The sequence below is a fragment of the Toxorhynchites rutilus genome, chromosome 3, assembly GCF_029784135.1.
Source record: "Toxorhynchites rutilus septentrionalis strain SRP chromosome 3, ASM2978413v1, whole genome shotgun sequence".
In the NCBI taxonomy this organism is placed as follows: Eukaryota; Metazoa; Arthropoda; class Insecta; order Diptera; family Culicidae; genus Toxorhynchites; species Toxorhynchites rutilus.
In genome coordinates, this window is record NC_073746.1 from 75,616,524 (window position 1) to 75,635,928 (window position 19,405).

The 19,405-nt window shown below is 40.2% G+C and overlaps 4 protein-coding genes across 4 annotated transcripts; 1 reads left to right on the forward strand and 3 right to left on the reverse strand.

Annotated features, from left to right (window-relative positions):
* Positions 1–5,563: 5,563 nt before the first annotated feature.
* LOC129773238 (trypsin-6-like) lies at positions 5,564–6,420 on the reverse strand. The gene is made up of 2 exons (XM_055776832.1): positions 6,260–6,420; positions 5,564–6,163 (listed from the first exon to the last, which is right to left on the reverse strand). Exons 1-2 carry the CDS (start codon positions 6,395–6,397, stop codon positions 5,564–5,566), a joined length of 738 nt encoding a protein of 245 aa, XP_055632807.1. The 5' UTR covers positions 6,398–6,420.
* Positions 6,421–7,044: 624 nt separating this feature from the next.
* Positions 7,045–8,212, reverse strand: LOC129778048 (trypsin-4-like). Its single transcript, XM_055784697.1, has one exon. It carries the CDS (start codon positions 8,198–8,200, stop codon positions 7,409–7,411), a length of 792 nt encoding a protein of 263 aa, XP_055640672.1. The 5' UTR covers positions 8,201–8,212; the 3' UTR covers positions 7,045–7,408.
* Positions 8,213–13,202: 4,990 nt separating this feature from the next.
* LOC129773240 (trypsin 3A1-like) lies at positions 13,203–14,059 on the reverse strand. The gene has a single exon (XM_055776833.1). The coding sequence runs from the start codon at positions 14,013–14,015 to the stop codon at positions 13,203–13,205; it is 813 nt and encodes a 270-aa protein (XP_055632808.1). The 5' UTR covers positions 14,016–14,059.
* A 3,401-nt stretch (positions 14,060–17,460) lies between these two features.
* LOC129773241 (trypsin-2-like) lies at positions 17,461–18,484 on the forward strand. The gene is made up of 2 exons (XM_055776834.1): positions 17,461–17,977; positions 18,009–18,484. The coding sequence occupies exons 1-2, from the start codon at positions 17,492–17,494 to the stop codon at positions 18,243–18,245; spliced, it is 723 nt and encodes a 240-aa protein (XP_055632809.1). The 5' UTR covers positions 17,461–17,491; the 3' UTR covers positions 18,246–18,484.
* Positions 18,485–19,405: the final 921 nt, after the last annotated feature.

Below are 19,405 nucleotides of genomic sequence, written 5' to 3' on the forward strand. Positions count from 1 at the left end.
CTCAGAGTGTTCATTCCCCTCTAGTTTGCCTTCCAAATTGCCATCGTAAACCACACCTTCTCTCGATTCAATCACACACAAAAAGCATACTTAAGCGATATTCTGGTGGTGAGACACATTCATTTTTCGTGTGGACATCGACAAGACAACATCGTTGCCTAACGTGCTGGAGGAGGTGGACGGCGAAGGATCGACACATACACGCGCAGAACTCTTTCCGTTAGGATGCCATTCAGCATCGAGAAAGTTCCGGAAAGATCTAATCATTGCTGGAAAATAATCTGCCAGTTCCTCTGGGAATTTTCAAAATATATTCATGTGAAAGAGTTTAATTGAATGTTTTCTATCCATGTAACACTGTGACCAAATACATTTGGTTTTGTGATTTTCCAATCAATCGCAATTAACAGGATAGCTTCTGAAGATTATTCTTCCCCATCAGTAGGATATTTCCGTATCCAATATTGTATGCGCCCGCAATCGATTATTGCTCAGTCGTTGAAAGTTCCGAGCTCAGAGAGTTCATTCCCCTCTAGTTTGCCTTCCAAATTGCCATCGTAAACCACGCCTTCTCTCGATTCAATCACGCACAAAAAGCATACTCAAGCGATATTCTGGTGGTGAGACACATTCATTTTTCGTGTGGACATCGACAAGACAACATCGTTGCCTAACGTGCTGGAGGAGGTGGACGGCGAAGGATCGACACATACACGCGCAGAACTCTTTCCGTTAGGATGCCATTCAGCATCGAGAAAGTTCCGGAAAGATCTAATCATTGCTGGAAAATAATCTGCCAGTTCCTCTGGGAATTTTCAAAATATATTCATGTGAAAGAGTTTAATTGAATGTTTTCTATCCATGTAACACTGTGACCAAATACATTTGGTTTTGTGATTTTCCAATCAATCGCAATTAACAGGATAGCTTCTGAAGATTATTCTTCCCCATCAGTAGGATATTTCCGTATCCAATATTGTATGCGCCCGCAATCGATTATTGCTCAGTCGTTGAAAGTTCCGAGCTCAGAGAGTTCATTCCCCTCTAGTTTGCCTTCCAAATTGCCATCGTAAACCACACCTTCTCTCGATTCAATCACGCACAAAAAGCATACTCAAGCGATATTCTGATGGTGAGACGCATTCATTTTTCGTGAGCACATCGACAAGACAACATTGTTGCTGAGAGTCCTGGACAGCGAAGGATCGAGATCTCCCCTGAAACGCAAGCAGTTTGTTTGAAACTGTGAGGGAGCACAGAGAAGCCGATCCTTCAGGAGAAGAGAAGGTGACCATCGAAGCAGCCGCTACACACACACATACACGCACGGAATTCTTTTCATTTGGATGAATGGCATCGAGAAAGATCCGGAAAATAATCGACCAGTTCCTCTGGGAATTGAAAAATACATTCATGTGAAAGAGTTTATTTGAATGTTTTCTATCCATGTAACACTGTGACCAAATATGTTTCAATCAAGTGCTATTAACAGGTGGTTATCGAGTTGGTATTAACCACTGGTGGGCTTCCAGTATCGAGGAAAATGTGGAAATATCTAATCGTTACTGAAAATAATCAGCCAGTTCCTCTGGGAATTTAAGATTACATTCATGTGAAAGAGTTTATTTTAATGTTTTCTATCCATGTAACACTGTGACCAAATATGTTTCAATCAAGTGCTATTAACAGGTGGTTATTGAATTAGCATTAACCACTGGTGGGCTTCCAGTATCGAGAAAAATGTGGAAATATCTAATCGTTGCTGGAAAATAATCTGCCAGTTCCCCTTGGAATTGAAAATTACATTCAAGCGAAAGAGTTTATTTTATTGTTTTCTATCCATAAAATATCCATATAATACATTTGGGTTTGTGATTTGTCACTCAAGTACAGTTAGCAGGAAAGCTTCTGAAGATAATTCTTCAGAACAAGGTTTTTCGTATCCTATATTGGATGCATAAATCCTTGTGCCTCCAACGTAACGCTCTCGTTTTCGAAGTCCCCCAAATATTCATTTATTCATTCATTCAGAATGGATTTAGATTCTGCTTCAAACAAATGATCTCTAAATCAACGATAGTCCTACGTCACCCTTGCGGTTATACCATAGATATAACCCACTTCCTGTTTTTTGCTCAGGACATAAACAATGAATATAGAAAATAATAATAATTTGACAGTTAAAATGGGTGTGTTTTTTCGGGGTTACCGGCCATCGTTTTCCCCCACAAAGCAACGAGCAGTCTTTTTGCTTACATTTCTCACAATGTGATTAGATGCATATTGTGAATTGTTCTCGATTTGCCGATGACGGGCATTTGTCGGTTGACAGAATCAATGGAGAGATGATCTAGGAATGATCTTGAAGATAATGATTTGAAATTGGATGATTTCACTATATATTCCCTTAAGAGTTGACGAGAGCCTGGCTGAAATGGTTAAACGTTGATAGAGGTTTTGTAGGATAGAGGTTCGGGTTGTTGTCCAATCAATTCGTGCTCAATTTACGTTTTATCGTGTAGGTCTTGCTACTGGCAATTTATGGAATTGTGGTCCGGGATGTCATTGTATCGAGCATGTTGTTTGGTTATGTACAAAGTGCAATCAATGATTTAACTGGCTGCTGATTTAGAAGTTCCAAAGGGTATACTCACATATTACATAAAGGGTATACTCGCATATAGGGTATACTTGCATATTTAAAACTGGTTGTCTGAGTTTTTTGCAAATAAGGAGGGGGGGGGGGGGTTATAAGGGGGGATAATGAAGTTGCCTTCAAAATAGCAACAAGTTTGCGAACAAAACGGCGCATGTTTGACTTAAATTGGATAATTTTAAGTATGTTAAATAAAGCGTCAAATTTCGATCAGAAATACGACATTTCTTTTTCCCCACCCCTATATACAGAATTCGATACTCATATCATCGGCTTCTTTTTCCTCCGATCAAAACTCGCTGATTGTCAACAAAGTTCCTCGAACCTTTCGACCACTTTCAACGATTTCACTAGCTAGGACGAGACTGTTTTCGTATTTCCCATTACCTTATATCATTTAGAAAAACAAATTTCTTGTAATGAGTTGTTGATACGATCGCAACGTGAAGTCGCAGGAAGACATTGCTAGTGAATTCAAAGGCTGTTGGATATTATCGTATTGTTGTTAGTCAAGCTGTGTTTTTATCATAAAGATTAAGGGGTTGTTACATATATTATATCTCTCAATTCCATCGGAAGTACTCGTGTGCTTTCCGAACTATTGAAAAACCGCAAGTTTGACATCGTAGCGCTGCAGGAAGTGTGTTGGAGAGGATCTGCAGTACGAACATTTCGCGATGGTCATACCATCTACCAGAGCTGCAGCAACACTAACGAGCTAGGTACAGCTTTTATCATGATGGGCAATATGCAGAAGTGAATGATTGGTTGGTGGCCAATCAACCCAAAAATGTGCAGATTGGGGATTAAGGGCCGATTCTTCAACATCAGCATCATTAACGTGCACAGCCCTCACCTTGCAAGTCCCGATGATGACAAAGACGAATTCTACGCGCAGCTGGAAAGCGAATACGAACGCTGCCCAAAACATGGCATCAAGATCATCATCGGAGATTTCGGTAAAGAGGAGAAGTTCAAATCTATAATTGGTATGTACAGTGCACACCAGTTAACAAATGAAAACGGCCTAAGAAAAAAAAACAAAAAAAAGGGCCCAACTCTTCTGGGAAAAGAAGCGCCACCAGGAAGAGGAGGAGTGTGAAGAACTCGAACAGCTGCACCGTTCTCATGAGACGCGAAAGTTCTACCAGAAACTCAATGCATCCCGAAAAGGTTTCGTACCGCGAGCAGAAATGTGTCGGAATAAGGATGGGAGTATACTGACGAACGAACCTTTCGGTCACATCACGTTCGATGAACACCTAAATGGCTTACAGGCAGAGGACCAAAATGACGATGGGAGCGATTACGTTGATGCAGTGAATAATGAAGATGTACCACCCCCAACGATAGGTGAAGTAAGGAATGCTATTAAACAGTTGAAGAACAACAAATTAACTGGCAAAGATGTCATCGGAGCGGAACTTATCAAGATGGGCCCGGAAAAATTGGTTATTTATCTGCATCGGCTGATTGTCAGAATTTGGGAAACAGAACAACCACCACAGGAGTGGAAATATGGGGTTTATTGCCCTATCTTCAAGAAAGGGGACAAACTAGACTGTGAAAACTTTCGTGCAATCACCGTCCTGATTGCCGCCTACAAAGTGCTTTCCCAAATCATCTTCCGTCGTCTATCGCCACTGACAAACAGATTCGTGGGAGGACATCAGGCCGGCCTCATCGAAGGTCGGTCTACTACTGATCAAAAATTCACCTTGCGGCAGATCCTCCAGAAACGCAGTGAGTACAGAGTCCCCACGCACCATCTATTCATCGATTTTAAAGCCGCATATGATTCAATAACACGAAAAGAGCTATGGAGAATCATGGACGAAAACGGCTTCCCCGTGAAGCTGACAAAACTGATTAAGGCTACGATGGATGGAATACAGTGCTTTGCGCGAATTTCGGGTGGATTATCTGATCCATTCGAGTCCCGCAGGGGGCTTCGACAAGGGAATGGTCTCTCTTGCCTACTGTTCAACATCGCGCTAGAGGGTGTTATGAAACGAGCGGCGTTTAACTTGCGATCCAGTCAATTCATCTGCTTCGTTAATGACGTAGACATTGTCGGCAGAACATTTGAGACTGTAGCTGAACATTACACCAGACTTAAGCACGAAGCAGAGAGAATTGGACTGAAAATCAATGCGTCTAAAACTAAATACATGCTGGCTTTCGGATCCGAGCACGACAGGACCCGATTACGTAGTAGTGTAATGATCGACGGCGATGAGTTCGCGGTAGTGGACCAATTTGTCTACCTTGGCTCAATGGTAACGTCTGACAATGATACCAGCCGCGAGATCCGGAGATGCATCATCAATGGGAGTCGTACCTTCTATAGTCTCCACAAACACTTAAGGTCAAACAGACTTAGCAGTCGTGCGAAATGATCCCTGTACAAAACGCTCATAAGACTGGTTGTCCTCTACGGGCACGAGACGTGGACAATACTCGAAGAGGACCTGTTAAGGGTGTTAAGAACTATCTTCGGCGGTGTACAGGAGGACGGCGTATGGAGGCGAAGGATAAACCACGAGCTCATGCGACTCACCGGCGAACCCAGTATCCAGAAAATGGTCAAAGCTGGAAGGATACGCTGGGCAGAACATGTTGCAAGAATGTCGGACAACTATCCTGCAAAAATGATGTTCATCGGGAATCCGGCTGGTACGAGACGACGAGGAGCACAGCGAGCAAGGTGGTTAGACCAAGTGGAGCATGACATGGTGAGCACGGGGTGCCCGCGAAATTGGAGAGAGGTAGCCACGAACCGAGTTAATTGGAGAAAATTGTGAATCAGGCCATGCTGTATAGACGTTAAGCCAAAATAAATAAAATAAATATATATTATATAACTTTTTTCAGATCACATTGTATTTCCGATTGTTTACACTCTTCTCAAAAATAATGTGAACACATCATTGCTCCAGATCGGCTATACTGGCGAACAACTTCATCTATCCAAAATCTGTATGTACCAACATTGGAAAATACTCCAGGATGGTAAGGTTCCGCACAGGACACCCCCCACGAAATAATACCCACCAGAATTCTATCGACCACAAATGGCCCCCCAGAATCTCCGGTGCAGGTGTCCGTCCCACCATTCACGTACCCAGCACAGAACTGCGCTCCACGTAACAAAGTGTACGACGGGTACATTTCGTTGCACCATTCGAAATCTATCACCGGTAAGGACGTATACTGCAGTGTTATTGGGTAAGAACTTGGCACCGCTACATCCAAATATGGATTCGTCACGCCCCACCCCGAAACAAGTCCACGTTGACCGATAATCGGAGCGTGGCCCTGATGGGCCATCTTGATGCAGCTTATCCCCGATGATACGACGAGCGGAGTGTTAAGCAGAATCAACGCAACATCGTTGGTCACTCGGTTGGCCGAGTAATGTGGATGAATGATGGACCACTTCATGTGTCGCACTATGCCTCCAGTGTTGCGACGATCCGAACCCGCTCGAATGAGAATGTCCAGTTCCTGAAATCGGTTCAGACAATGCGCAGCAGTGAGAATCCACATAGGTGCTATTATAGCGCCACCACAAATGACGAAGCCCTGCCAGGTTAGTACTACCTGGTAAGGTACTCTGGATATGGGAAGCCTTCCGCCTCCAATAATTCGCTTTACGCGGGTGGATGATTCATTCGCCTCCGTGGTAATTATGGACGTTCCAACTGATACTACCAAAGTTATCAGTGCTTTTATATCCATGATCGCTGAATATTGCGGACTACTCGAGGAGTAAAATGTTACTGACGAAACAAACTATCATGCACTTTTCCAAGCGAAATTCGCTGTGCCGATCATACCCATATCATTAAATTTTGCGTTTAGCTATAGTAGAACGAATTTTTCGTTTTCTTTTTTCACATTTATTAAGAATGATTTTTCGTTTTTGTTCATTTCATACTGTTCACAATAATTTTAGTTAGGCTGCACAACTAGTGCCCTTAAAAGGTACTTTAGAAGTACAAAGACATAGCACTATAAATTGATTAAAACACAGATATATTGTGTTCATTATCATGTATTCGGCTTTATTCGTATCGACAATTATTTGTAATTTTGTCTGGCCCGGAGGAAATGTAACATCGTCAAATCTTGAAGGCCTATTCTCTGGACTATTTTCCAAAATTACTTATTCATGGCCCTGTGGTGATCACCATTAACTGTTAAGTTCCGACCAGTATAATTTCAATGACAAACGAAACAATGGTTCCATCGGCCCATAAAGCGCACCAGACGTTGTCACTGTAAGACATCTCTGTAACGATTCTGATTCTTTTTGTTCTATAACTTCCAATAACAAGATTTTTATAACTATTTATTTCTTTTGTTGCAAAATGCAGGGTCTTGTAAACATTTTACAGCTGTTAGTATACGATTGAGTTGACTCGTGTAGTAGCGCTTTAGAAATATAAAACAACGAATCCAATAATATCATTTCTTTTCAAACAACAAAACTGGTTGAGCAACCCAATAGTGAGAAAAAAAGTTCTAGATTGAGGCAGAAATAAACTTTCTACCCCGACTCTCTGTCATCTATACGATTCTCATATTCAAGAAAGGTCAGAGATCATCAAATCAAAGGATTTGATGCAGATGTCAGAGTTTCTCACATCAGTAACACTTATTTTCAGTTTGGTGTTACAGGATGTGGGTTCTATATATTTGTAATTTTTTTGTTCTATAACTTTTGCAAAAATATTTTGTTTCATGTTCCTATATTATACCAGTCTGGAACAAAATCCAAACCTTTAAAGCAGCAATGCTGGTGTATACACCATAGTCTCCTTTTGCTCCACAGCCACGTCCCCACGAAACAATTCCGACAAACTTTCCCCTGCACACCAATGGTCCACCTGAATCACCTTGACATGCATCCGGGCCGGTTCCACCGGCACATAGCATTGCATCCGTCACAATCGCATCCGGGTCATATGATTGCTGGCAGACGTCCTTACCTACTAGTGGGACCATTGCTATTCTCAGGCCTCTTCCATATTTCTTTGGATATTCAATGACTCCCCAGCCTCCAATGAGACACATTTCTCCGGTGCCAAAATGATCCCGCGAGTCGGCCATGGGTACCGAGTGAACGTTGTCCCCAAGCTCGAGCGGTGGTTCCAGCTCTAGCAGGGCGATATCACGATCATTTGCGGTGAAGACATCAAATTCCTCATGAACCACTATGCTGCTTACATTCCGAAGCTGCCCTCCTCGGCCCTTGTACTGGGATCCTGCACGGACGAAAATCTCCCCGGCTGATTTACCAACCACACAATGCGCCGCCGTGACCACCCATGAGGGGGATATGATTGCTCCCCCACAAAAATGCTGCGCTTTGCTGTTACTCACGGACACCAAGAATGGCATGCTGGAGATTTTTGCCAGTGATCCACCGACTATTTCACTTGATGCGATGACTGGAAAGAGTGCACGACAGATGACCATACACATCAAAAGACGACATCGCACCAGAGGACAAATGCTGAATCCTGGTCGCATTCTCATTCCAATGATTGTTCGTGTTACAAAGTGCATCTAAAAATTCCGGTCATTGTTATAAAAAGTACTCACTTTGAGCCGCAACAGGAACAAATCACTTCGATAGGCATTGATATTTTGCGCGTTCTTACATCGATTATTGGCGGTTTTTTAGGGTGGTATTTTGGCTAAAAGTTAAGTCGTTAAATTTTTCGACCAAATCGTGTGTTATACACTATTCTCACTTTCTATAAACGCACCTCCGATTTTCAAAGATCTCAAGGACCAGGACAAAATTGATCAGTTTCATGTATTTTATTTCAAAAGAGATGTATTTAAAAACCAAAATCCATAACAAAAACAAAAACGTGTAAGCAAGAATTCATGATTTGTGCTTATTTCATAAAAACCGGTTCCCACTTTCTATAAACGCACCGGCTGTTTTAAGATGTGGAACGTTATATTACTCAATGGGTTGACAAATTTCTGCATTTTAGTGGTCAGTTGGTCTTCCGCCACGCTCGATCACCTGGAAAATCCGGTTGGGCATGCTTTTGACCAAGTTCTTTATAGTTTCCATCTCAAAATTTTCCCAGGCCGCCGAAATTGCCAGTTTTAGTTCAGCAATACTGTTATACTGCTTTCCGTTGGCGCAGATTCGCCGCATGATTATTTCCCAGATGTTTTCTACAGGATTTAGATCCGGGCTGCGGGTTGTCCACCACATCAGTTCAATTTTTCGGGACTCCAACCAGGATTTTGTCACTGAACTCGTGTGTATACTAGCATTATCTTGCTGGAATACAAATTTTTGGCAACGATACTTCGCTTTGAATGGAATCAGGCTGTTTTCCAAGACCTCTATGTAGTCTGGCGAACTCATTTTGCATGATGTGAATGCTAGGTTGAGCTTTCTTTTTGCGCAAAATCCGATCCAGACCATCAAAGATCCTCCACCAATGTTCCGTGTTGAGAAGTACATTGGTTCCTTCCGCACATCTCTCCAATATCCCGTAAATCCATCGGGGCCATCCAGATTGATTTTTTTTCTGATCAGAAAAATAACCTGAAGATGAATAAATAAAAATCATAAGTTCTAATAGCTTGTAATTGCATTGTAACATTTATCTGCGAAAAATACAGGAAATAACGAAGACTTTACCGTGTCCCACTGACGATCCATGTTCACTTTTGCGAAATCCAAACGTGTTTGCTTGTGATCTGGTGTGTCTGGTCATGTTGGGGCTGGAGTGCAAACCCTTACGAATAGTCTCATCCGCAACAGGTAGATCCAGCTCGGATTTGATCTTGGACACCGATATTGTTGAATTCGACGCCAATTTCACAATTCTTCGTTCATCCCGCGCCAACAGCTTTGATTGTTTAGCCTTTCGTTTGGTTGTTGCATACTTTCTCGGATTCTTCAAGAAGTTTCTTATCACCGAATCTGATCTACTGAGTCTACGAGGAATTTCGCAAAGAGGCACCTTTTCTCGTCGGTAGGCTTCGACCATTCCCCTTTCTCTTTCACTTAGAACACTTCCTTTTGACATTTTCAAGCAATACGATCGAGAAAATTTATGCAAAGTCAAAAGTTTGCCTGCATTTGGTCACTGCGTTTATAAAAATGGGAGCTTCGAAAACGGATATATCGTGTTTCTGACAGATGCAACGAACACACTATCCCTATTCAATGTGGAATATATATGATTCACTAATACTTACACAGTGGCGTATGTCACACATACTGATTAAAGCGTAAACATTGTTATTTGCGTAAAGTGGGGGTGCGTTTATAGAATGTGGGAATAGAGTACATTTAAAAGAATAGACCTTAAGTTATAGGGTAGAGACAAGGGGTTTTGTATCAAACTAATTCGTTTCATCATCACTTAAGAGCAATGTCGACTATATAAAAAAGTAGAAAGGTCTGGGACAGGAGCGCGGACGGGAGCTTGAAGTAGGACTGTGATCGTTGGATACAATTGGAATTAAGTTCTTTCAACTGATCAGAAATCCGTTTGATCCGTTTTATTTGTTTGAGAAATATTTCGCTCTTCCAAACCAGTAATGAGTGTATGAAAGCGCCACATAACATTCTTGTACTTGAATCGATTTATTTATAATGGATCTATAAAAAAAATGCATGCTAGGAACAAACATTGGTTTTTTTTGTATTTTTCCGGATGTTTAGGCATAAAAACATCGTTCTATGAAGAAAAATTTAAATTGTCAAAAAGTACCATTGGACAACTATGCGTAGAACGGCAGTATATAAAAATATAATCATCAGATCGTGACTAGATAAGATATCACGAACTGGTATGTGTGAGTGTATCTCTCGAACCACCAAAAAACCAACAAATCCTTGAGATCCTTGACCACAATTGCATAAATTGATAGTAGCAAGAACTATACGACACAAACAGGATGGACAGTGAGAATTATCAGGAACTAGCTGAAAAATTACTTGACATTTACGGATAAAATCACTGTATTGAGAAAAGCCAGAAACATTCACTTGAATCAGACGCCTGACGCCCGCCTCTAAAACAAACAACTAATTAATACAGATTGCTTGCACTGAGCGACCCGAACAATGAGCACAACAACAACATTCCCAAACAAACTCTCAACGTGAACACATCATGTTAGCTAGTTACTCAGTTAATATTAAACTGAGTAATGTTTATTCTTCTTCTTCTTCTTCTTCTTCTTCTTTTTATTCTTTTTCTGCTTCTTCGTAGCTCAATTGGTTGCGAACGATCATGAACTCATAACTCCCTCAACTGACCATCTTTGTGTGTTATTCTAGCTACTGCGACCACGCAACAATAATCATGTGATGGTAATCCCAGTCCATTACCGCTCACATTACGGTATGTTGCATCGGTAATTGATAATGTTAATAACACAACAATTGAAGCCTCATATCAACAGTCCCGCTGTGAACAGTCCAACTGTGAACATTCGTACAATAGGAAATAGGAATACTCTTACGCCGAAAAAGCCGACGTGTGTATCGATAGAATAGGAATTCTCTTACACTTAAATGGCTACTGTGTAATAGAGAAAAACAAATGTTTATCGATAGATAGGAATACTCTTACGCCTAAAAAATGGCTACAGTGTAATATACAACAAAAATTATTCTAATATAAAAATGTACACTAATAAACTCGGCTCTGTTACAGCTGAATTGCTAAATGAGCCTAATAACATAAAACAGATGGGATAAAAAAAACAACATTTCCAAATAATCTCTCAACGTCGAAGCATCATTGCAAAATCAAAATCACAATATACAACTCATCCACTTTGAAATCATTCAAAGTGGATAATATTTCATTTTCATACGTATTAACAACGTGAAGATCGATCCTAGTAGAAGACCTTGATGATCATATTATGTCAACGACAAAAATATCAAGAATACTCTAGCCTAGTTACATAAACTAACAAAGTCAGTTGTCAATAACATAAGACACTACGTGTCTCTGAGCGTCCGCGGGATAATCGGAGACCGCCCGAAGTCGAACGGTGACTGCCTGCTGATAAGATGGCAGATGATGTACCGAGTGCCCAGGCCACTTAATTGCTAAACTGATTTCCGTGTTGCCAGAAATGGGCATGCCACACATCTTCTCTCTTCTCGAAAATAAGTTGAATTAAAGGAAAGACGAAAAAAGGCGGATTTTGTTCAGGAAACATTTGAACCACCTTTGGAATGTATGAGCTAATTGAAGACGTTTAACTACAAAATATCGAGTCAAGTTCTATTCTCCATACAGTCGTCCCAAACCCGTACTTGTTCTGCGCGGTCCGAGCCGCAAATAATTTTACTTCCATTTTTACACAGCACGGTCGTCCCGATCCGCATTCTTATCATTATCATATTTCCATACGGTCGTCCCGATCCGCAAATATTTTTACTTCCATTTTTACACAGCACGGTCCTCCCGATCCGCACTTTTTACTTTTACATTTTCTTATACGGTCGTCCCGAGCCGTACCCGTTTGTGCGGTCCTCTCAATCCGCGCTTATCCACTTTTATTCTACAATTTCATTATACGGTCGTCCCGATCCGTGCTAATTGTTAAACATTTCTATTTGTTTACCTTGCTATATTTTAAAAAAATGGAATATATCGGTAATTTGTTCGTTTTCCTTGTGCATCTTTAGAGTAACGCTCATTATTAGTATATGACCCGTAATCTTGAGTTTCAATGCGTTACTGCGAGGTAATAAGTATGACTGGAATAAATTTACAAGACTGATGTGCATAAGTACTTTTTTTTTATAACGCCCACTGAACATAGAAACATAATTTAAAAAAAACATTTTGTTTTGTTACCCTATAGCAACCATAGTTTTGAGCTGCATTAATTGAAAAATAAATCGTTGCTATTGTCAACAAGTTTCAATTTTGCTACAGTTTAACATAGAGCATTAGAGTTTCTGCCAACCATGTTGTTTAATTTATACTTTTTTCAAACGTATCATTTACTTACTGAAAATTTTCATGCCTCCCATAGTAGGATAGTTCTGCTATTTGTAGTCTTCCGCTAACGTGGTAGTCCTGAGCTATCCACTCATGTCTTCATGAAATTTCGAGTTGTTCCCCCAATTGGTTCTACTGCCCTTTTGCACATAAACAAATTTCAATGAAAAAAAAACAAACAGCTTTTCTAATTTCTGCTTGAAATATTTCACAGATTTTGATCTTTTTGATTTTATGACTTGACTAACATTTGACGATCTGCTTGATATGCATCAATGAGTTCGGGATAGTCGCATTTTTCTCTTCTACGTTTTGAATACTTCTTATCCTAACAACTAAAAACTCTTGAGGAATTTCCGTTGGAATATTTTAACTACAGCGAGTAACGAAAAAATCTTATGGAGCACAATTAACGAGATCGAATTTTCGTATCAAGTCAAACAAGGCATTCTGGTTCAAAACTGAATGAGGTTCATCAGAATGCCAAATCGAAATAGATTTATTGAAAAAAAACAACAAACAACTTTTCAGATACCAGAATGTACACGAATCCAATTTCTCGCTGATTGGATATTCCCATAAACTCCGTACTCCGAATTCTTTCCTCCACAAGCACCTTTTCCACCACGTCCCCAAGAAACAACTCCAACAAGTTTCTTTTTGCACACCAACGGCCCTCCAGAGTCCCCAGAACAGGAATTTGGTCCCTTTCCTCCGACGCACAACATCGTTACCGTGACTTCAGTCGTAGGAAAGGATTTTTGACATTTTGTTCTAGGCGCCACTGGAATCGGAGTACTTCGTAAACGACTCATGGTTTTGTTGGAAAACTCTGTTATTCCCCAACCAGCAGTAATGCACATTACTCCGTCCAGTTTTGCCAGTTTACCTTGCGGAATGCCGATTAAAGCCACCGATTGGACGGTGTTCCCAATGTCGAACGGCCTATCCAGTTGTATCAGAGCGAAATCGTAATCTTTACGGACGTCGCCGTCGTATAGCTCATGAGCGATAACACGACTCGCATTCCGAATCTGTCCACCTCGGTTCATGTACGACGATCCGGCACGAACAACAAACTCTCCGGGTTGCACACGTCTCATGCAGTGGGCCGCTGTGAGGACCCATGACGGTGATATAATGGATCCGCCACAGAAATGACCTTTTCGACCCACCTTTCTGATGTTTAGCGATACTATATATGGTACATTGTCAATACTGTCGACAGCTCCGCCAGATATTGCCATCGGAACGACAAATGTGAAAGAAATACAGGAAGCGATCAAATACAACAGTAAATGGCACCACTCGAAAGCAGGATGACCGACTTTTGATTTCATCCCTATCCTACACGTACGACTTCCGTACACTAGTGCTACAACGAAGTATGAAAAACTCCAACCACTGCTAAAAAGGTTACCCTCGTAGAGCCATCACTTGAGCTAATCGATCGACTGTGGGTGTTCCATGCATACTCGCATCAATTTACAACGGTTGTTTTCCGTCCGACCATTGGTACACGCCACTTAACAGTTATCAAATGCGCACTCCGTTTTTGTGTTCAATGCGTCGAAACTTATACTGAACGAAGAACAACAGTCGGTTTTTGAAATTTGTGTGCTGACCAACTAGCTGTTTCCATAATAAATGTGCGATTTGATAATAGATAGTATATTTGTTTTGATAATCCTATGCGTAAATAAAATAAGTAAGAAAAACTTTTTAAGTTAAACGGTTTTTTTTGTGATTAAACATAATAATACAGATAATGATATAAAATTCAGAAAATAATTGGGCAAGTATCAGTTAGCAGTTATAATACCATATTCATCAATTAAGGACATTGATGAGTATGAAATAAAATCGTGGGGCATATGATGAAACCATTAAATGCGGATAATGGAAATCCAACGTGCCCCACGATTTTATTTTAGTCTCCGGCGTAACGCTTTCGTTTTCGAAACTTTGAATTTACACCCCGGTATAGAAATGAAAGACGTAGTCCTACGTCAAAAATCAAATCCGAAATGACCACCACTATAAAACGGTGATTTTGTTTTAATGCCCCATCAATATGGATATCAAATGAAAGAGCTATTAGAATATAGTAGACTAGCTGACCCGGCAAACTTCGTCCCGCCCAAAATTTGTTTTTTGTTATCAATACCTTCAAACATTCACGTTTTCTTACTAAGCGCAAGTTCATGAATCCAATCGCAGAACTGTTCATTGATTGCTCTTCTAATCGACTCCGTTGAATTTACCTTGTGCTATAACATTCCTAGTACTTCTACCAAAGCTCATCATTTTAATATCAGATTATTTTCAGACACAATTCTCGTTCAATATTTTTCATCCACTTGTAAATAACATGTTTCTCCGTTACAAGGAATAAATGTTTGATACAGAAAATATGATAGAATAAAGACAGACCACTTCCCTCTTCTCCCCTTTGGGAGGGGGGGAGGAGTGTGGATCCATCATAGAAACGTTTATCGATCCCTAAAACCTGTATATGCTAAGTTTAATTCCATTTGTTTGATTAGTTCTCGAGTTGTTGAACACCATCCCCTCCTCCTCTTAAGAGAGAAGAAAGGAGTGTCAAACCACCATAACAACATTTATTGCTCCCTAAAACCTCCATATGTCAAACCTGGTTCCATTTGCTTGATTAGTTCTCGACATATGTAGAAATTTGGGTTTCATTTCTATTTATTGTCCCCCCTTAGAAAGGTGGGAAGAGTGTTGAACCATCTTAGGAATGTTTCTTCCCCATAAAACATCCACATTTCCGTTTGCTTGATTAGTTCTTGAATTATGCGGAAATTTATGCTTCATTTGTATGGCAGCCTCCCTTCCCCCCTCAGAGACAGAATAGACAGAATAGACGGGAGGTGTGTCTATTCACCATAGAAACGTTTTGTGTCCCCTAAAACCTTCGCATGCCAAATTTGGCATTGTCTTGATTAGTTCTCGAGTAATGCAGACATTTGTGTTTAATTTGTATGGCAACCCCCCGTTCGAGAGGGGGTGGAGTAACTAACCACCGTGAAAACATTAATTACGCCCTAAAACCTCCATATACCTAATATGGTTTCGTTTGCTTGATTAATTCTCGAGTAATGCATAAATTTGTGTTTCATTTGTTTGGCAGCACCCCTTAGAGAGGGAGGAGGGGTCTCAAACTATCATGAAAACCTTCCCCGGCCCCAAAAAGCTCTACATACCAATTTTCATGTCGATCGGTTCAGTAGTTTTCGAGTCCATAAGAATCAGACAGACAGACAAAAATCCATTTTTGTATATATATATATATAGATTGGTTAGTATATCAAAAATACTATAATTCATCCGAATATATTGAGAAAAGATAGAGGGAGTTCGATGATTCTATTTCGTTACAACACAAACAGTTAGAATTTCAACAAGATACATTCATACATAGTTGAATGCTTAGAATAAAATATATTTAACGTCAGTTTCGTTCAAAAGAGTTGTTTGTTTATTTATTGTGCTTAAATATGACAATTTCAGCTGTCCAGTTTCTATAAGACCATTTCAAACTTCATATGTATCATCAATGAAAAATTCAAAACGATCGGCTGATTTACATGTCAATAATTGGCAACCTTGCCATTTCGACTAATGACCTGGAAAATTCGTCTTAGAATAGTATTTACCAAATTATGCTGAACGGATTTCTAGATATTTTTCTATGTTTCCGAAATTGCGACCATGAGCTCTTCAATCGTGGTGTGCTGTTTCTCCTCAGTGTAGATTCTGCGTACTAAGATTTTCAACAGGATTCATGTCTGGAGAGCGAGCCGATCAGTACAAAAAATTGAGTTTTTGGTTCATAATCCATTACTTAATTTACTTGCTGGTATGAATGAAAGCATTGTTTAGCTGGAATGTGAATTTTTTGTGACTATATTCACGCAAAAACGGTAGGAGAGAGAGTTCCAGAACATGTATGTAATCTATGAATGATGTGAAAGTTATGTTGAGCTTTCCTATTGCAAAGAATCCCGTGCAAACCATACACAAGCCTCCACCAAAATTCCTGGTTGAAAAATACTGTTCTTCCGCCCGTAAATCACGCTGAAACAATCAGGACCTCAAAAATTGTACATTTTTTTCCATCAGTAGAGATAACCTATACATTGAATAACTTTTCGTTATGGCATATAGCAAAATGCATTCTGTTGGAAACATTCTTTGTCACAACATACCATGTCCCACTGTCGGCTCATGTGAGCTTTGGCAAAACTCAGGCGTCTTCCGATGTGAGATGGTGTAAGATGAGGAGCTTCAACCTTTTAAGCCCTCTTTATGTGAGAATTTTCTACCAAAACTTGACGAATTGTCACCCGAGTAACATTTAAATTGAAATATAAATATCGCCCATTATACGTGTTGCTAATCAATAGAGTTCTGTATGACTATCTTTTAGATTTGTAATTTGTAACTTTTAGATGTGTAACTTGTGGTTCCGATCTCAACGTTTTTAGATGATGTAGCATTTTTCCGTCCTAGTTCGTCTGTCTTCGGGCACTCACGATCATTTGGAAGTACCTTCGTTCACGAAAAACCAAGCAAATCGTAAAGCGAAATCAGCATTGTAAATCGATGCGATTCAACAGCATGAAAACTAAAAGTGTTAGTTATGGAGTCTGTTCAATGTAAGTCCCTTTTTACAGCGATATTGCAGATTTTAAATGTTTTATTGTTCCTCATGAGTCACAAATACCTTCATCAAAACATGAGAACAGTTTCGGAATTTAATCACGCCTCATGGAAGCGATGTCGTTTATTGATGTGTGTTGTTACTTTCTACGTGTTCTTCACGACCACCGTATCGGAGAGCGTGGCTGGCGGATCGAGCGATACTATCAAAAATGCACCATATTTGGTGTCCCTGAACACCGGAAAATTCCGCCAACGTCATTTCTGTGGAGGAGTAATCATAGCTCTCTCATGGATCCTCACGGCGGGTCACTGTATGAGAAACGTTGGGCTCGATGACTTCATCGTTCGAGCTGGATCATCGTACAGGAACCAAGGTGGACAGATTCGCAGTGTGAGTCGTGTTGTGGTCCATGAGTATAACAACCTCTTCATTCGCAATGATTTCGACTTCGCTCTATTGGAGCTGGAGTCACCACTCGCCCCTGAGGACACCACTTATCCGGTACCTCTAACGGATCGCAATGATCACCACGCTCCCGAAGATATATGCTTCGTTGCTGGCTGGGGAAGGTCAGAAAGCTCACGTGGATCCGTGAAACCGTATCCGTATGCGAAGCGCTGAGATTCCACTGGTGGCGAGGGATAAATGTCAAAAATTCTTTATTACGGCCCAGATCACGGAAGCAAAGATATGCGCCGGAGGAAGTGAGATAAATGCGTGCAATGGTGATTCCGGAGGACCATTGGTATGTAATTTGAAGTTGACTGGAATTGTTTCATGGGGACGTGGAAATACGTGTGGGAGTCCGTACAGTCCGTACGTAGTGTATGGAAACGTTGCTAGAGCGAGGAACTGGATTTCCGTGCACAGTGGTGTATAGTTAGGATATAATTTGAAGACATTGATCACACTAAGTAGGAAACAAACCATCCAATGGGGTGCTTTTCCAGCCTTCAGCTTAAAATACGACTACGACTTAAACAAAAAGGCATAACATTTCATGAGAACATGTCAGAAAGGTACGACGTTTCTGGGCGTTTTATATCATCATAACATACCTCAAGTGAAACGGTATTAGTCATGAATGATATCTCTACAGAAAATAGAATTTATAATAGAGGATTTCTTAAAACTTCTTGCTTCAGAATTTAAAAAAAAAAAATGTAAAGAATGTCATTTCGTTGGAAGCTAGATATTGAACGAAATTAATGCATGCGTATGAATAATATATTGGATTGTTTTGATTGAAATAACTTAAAAACCTTCAGTTGATGCGCCAATGAGTTGATAACATGAGCCAATGACTTCGAAAATCTGTAGACATAGACGAAGTCCTACGTCGAAAATTAAAAGAAAGTTGTTCAAGACATGACTGCGTTGTTAACGTAAGTCAGTAAGGGTGCCAGAAAAACAAACACAAAATAAAAAACTGGTCACGATTTTATGATATAAAGTTAACATTAATCTATCTTTGATCGAACGGATTTTGATGATTTTCAAACTCATTGAATTGGAAATACGCTAAGATTTGTTAAATATGCTATACATTACGATTTTCTAATCTCTGAATGGCTGAAATTAACAAAAATTGAAAGCATTCCCATTTTCCCATACATTTGTTCTGCACAATTGTGTGCTTACCTACTCGTGATGTCAACGAGGTTCTATTTATGCGTCTGGATTACGTCTTTCACAAATTGAAAAACGAAAAATCTGCCGCATCGCGAAAATTGTTCAATTTCAAACGCTTATTGCTCATGTGTTTACCAGAGATTTTTGTATCAATAGGTCTTACTTTCGAACAATTGAAAAATGTTGAGCATTATCTTCACGAAATGTCCGCGTTCTGATTTGTCGAACACAAGAAATCCAGTTGCTCATTCAATACGAATAAGGGACTGTGCAATGAATTATGCGTTCGGTTTGATTTCCGGCTACGCTAAATCCCACGTTTCTGTTTGATCCAATTTGCAGCGAATTGAATTTTGAAATCAAACCACTCAAAATGCTTAACCCGTTCGCGTACAACATCTTGTCTCA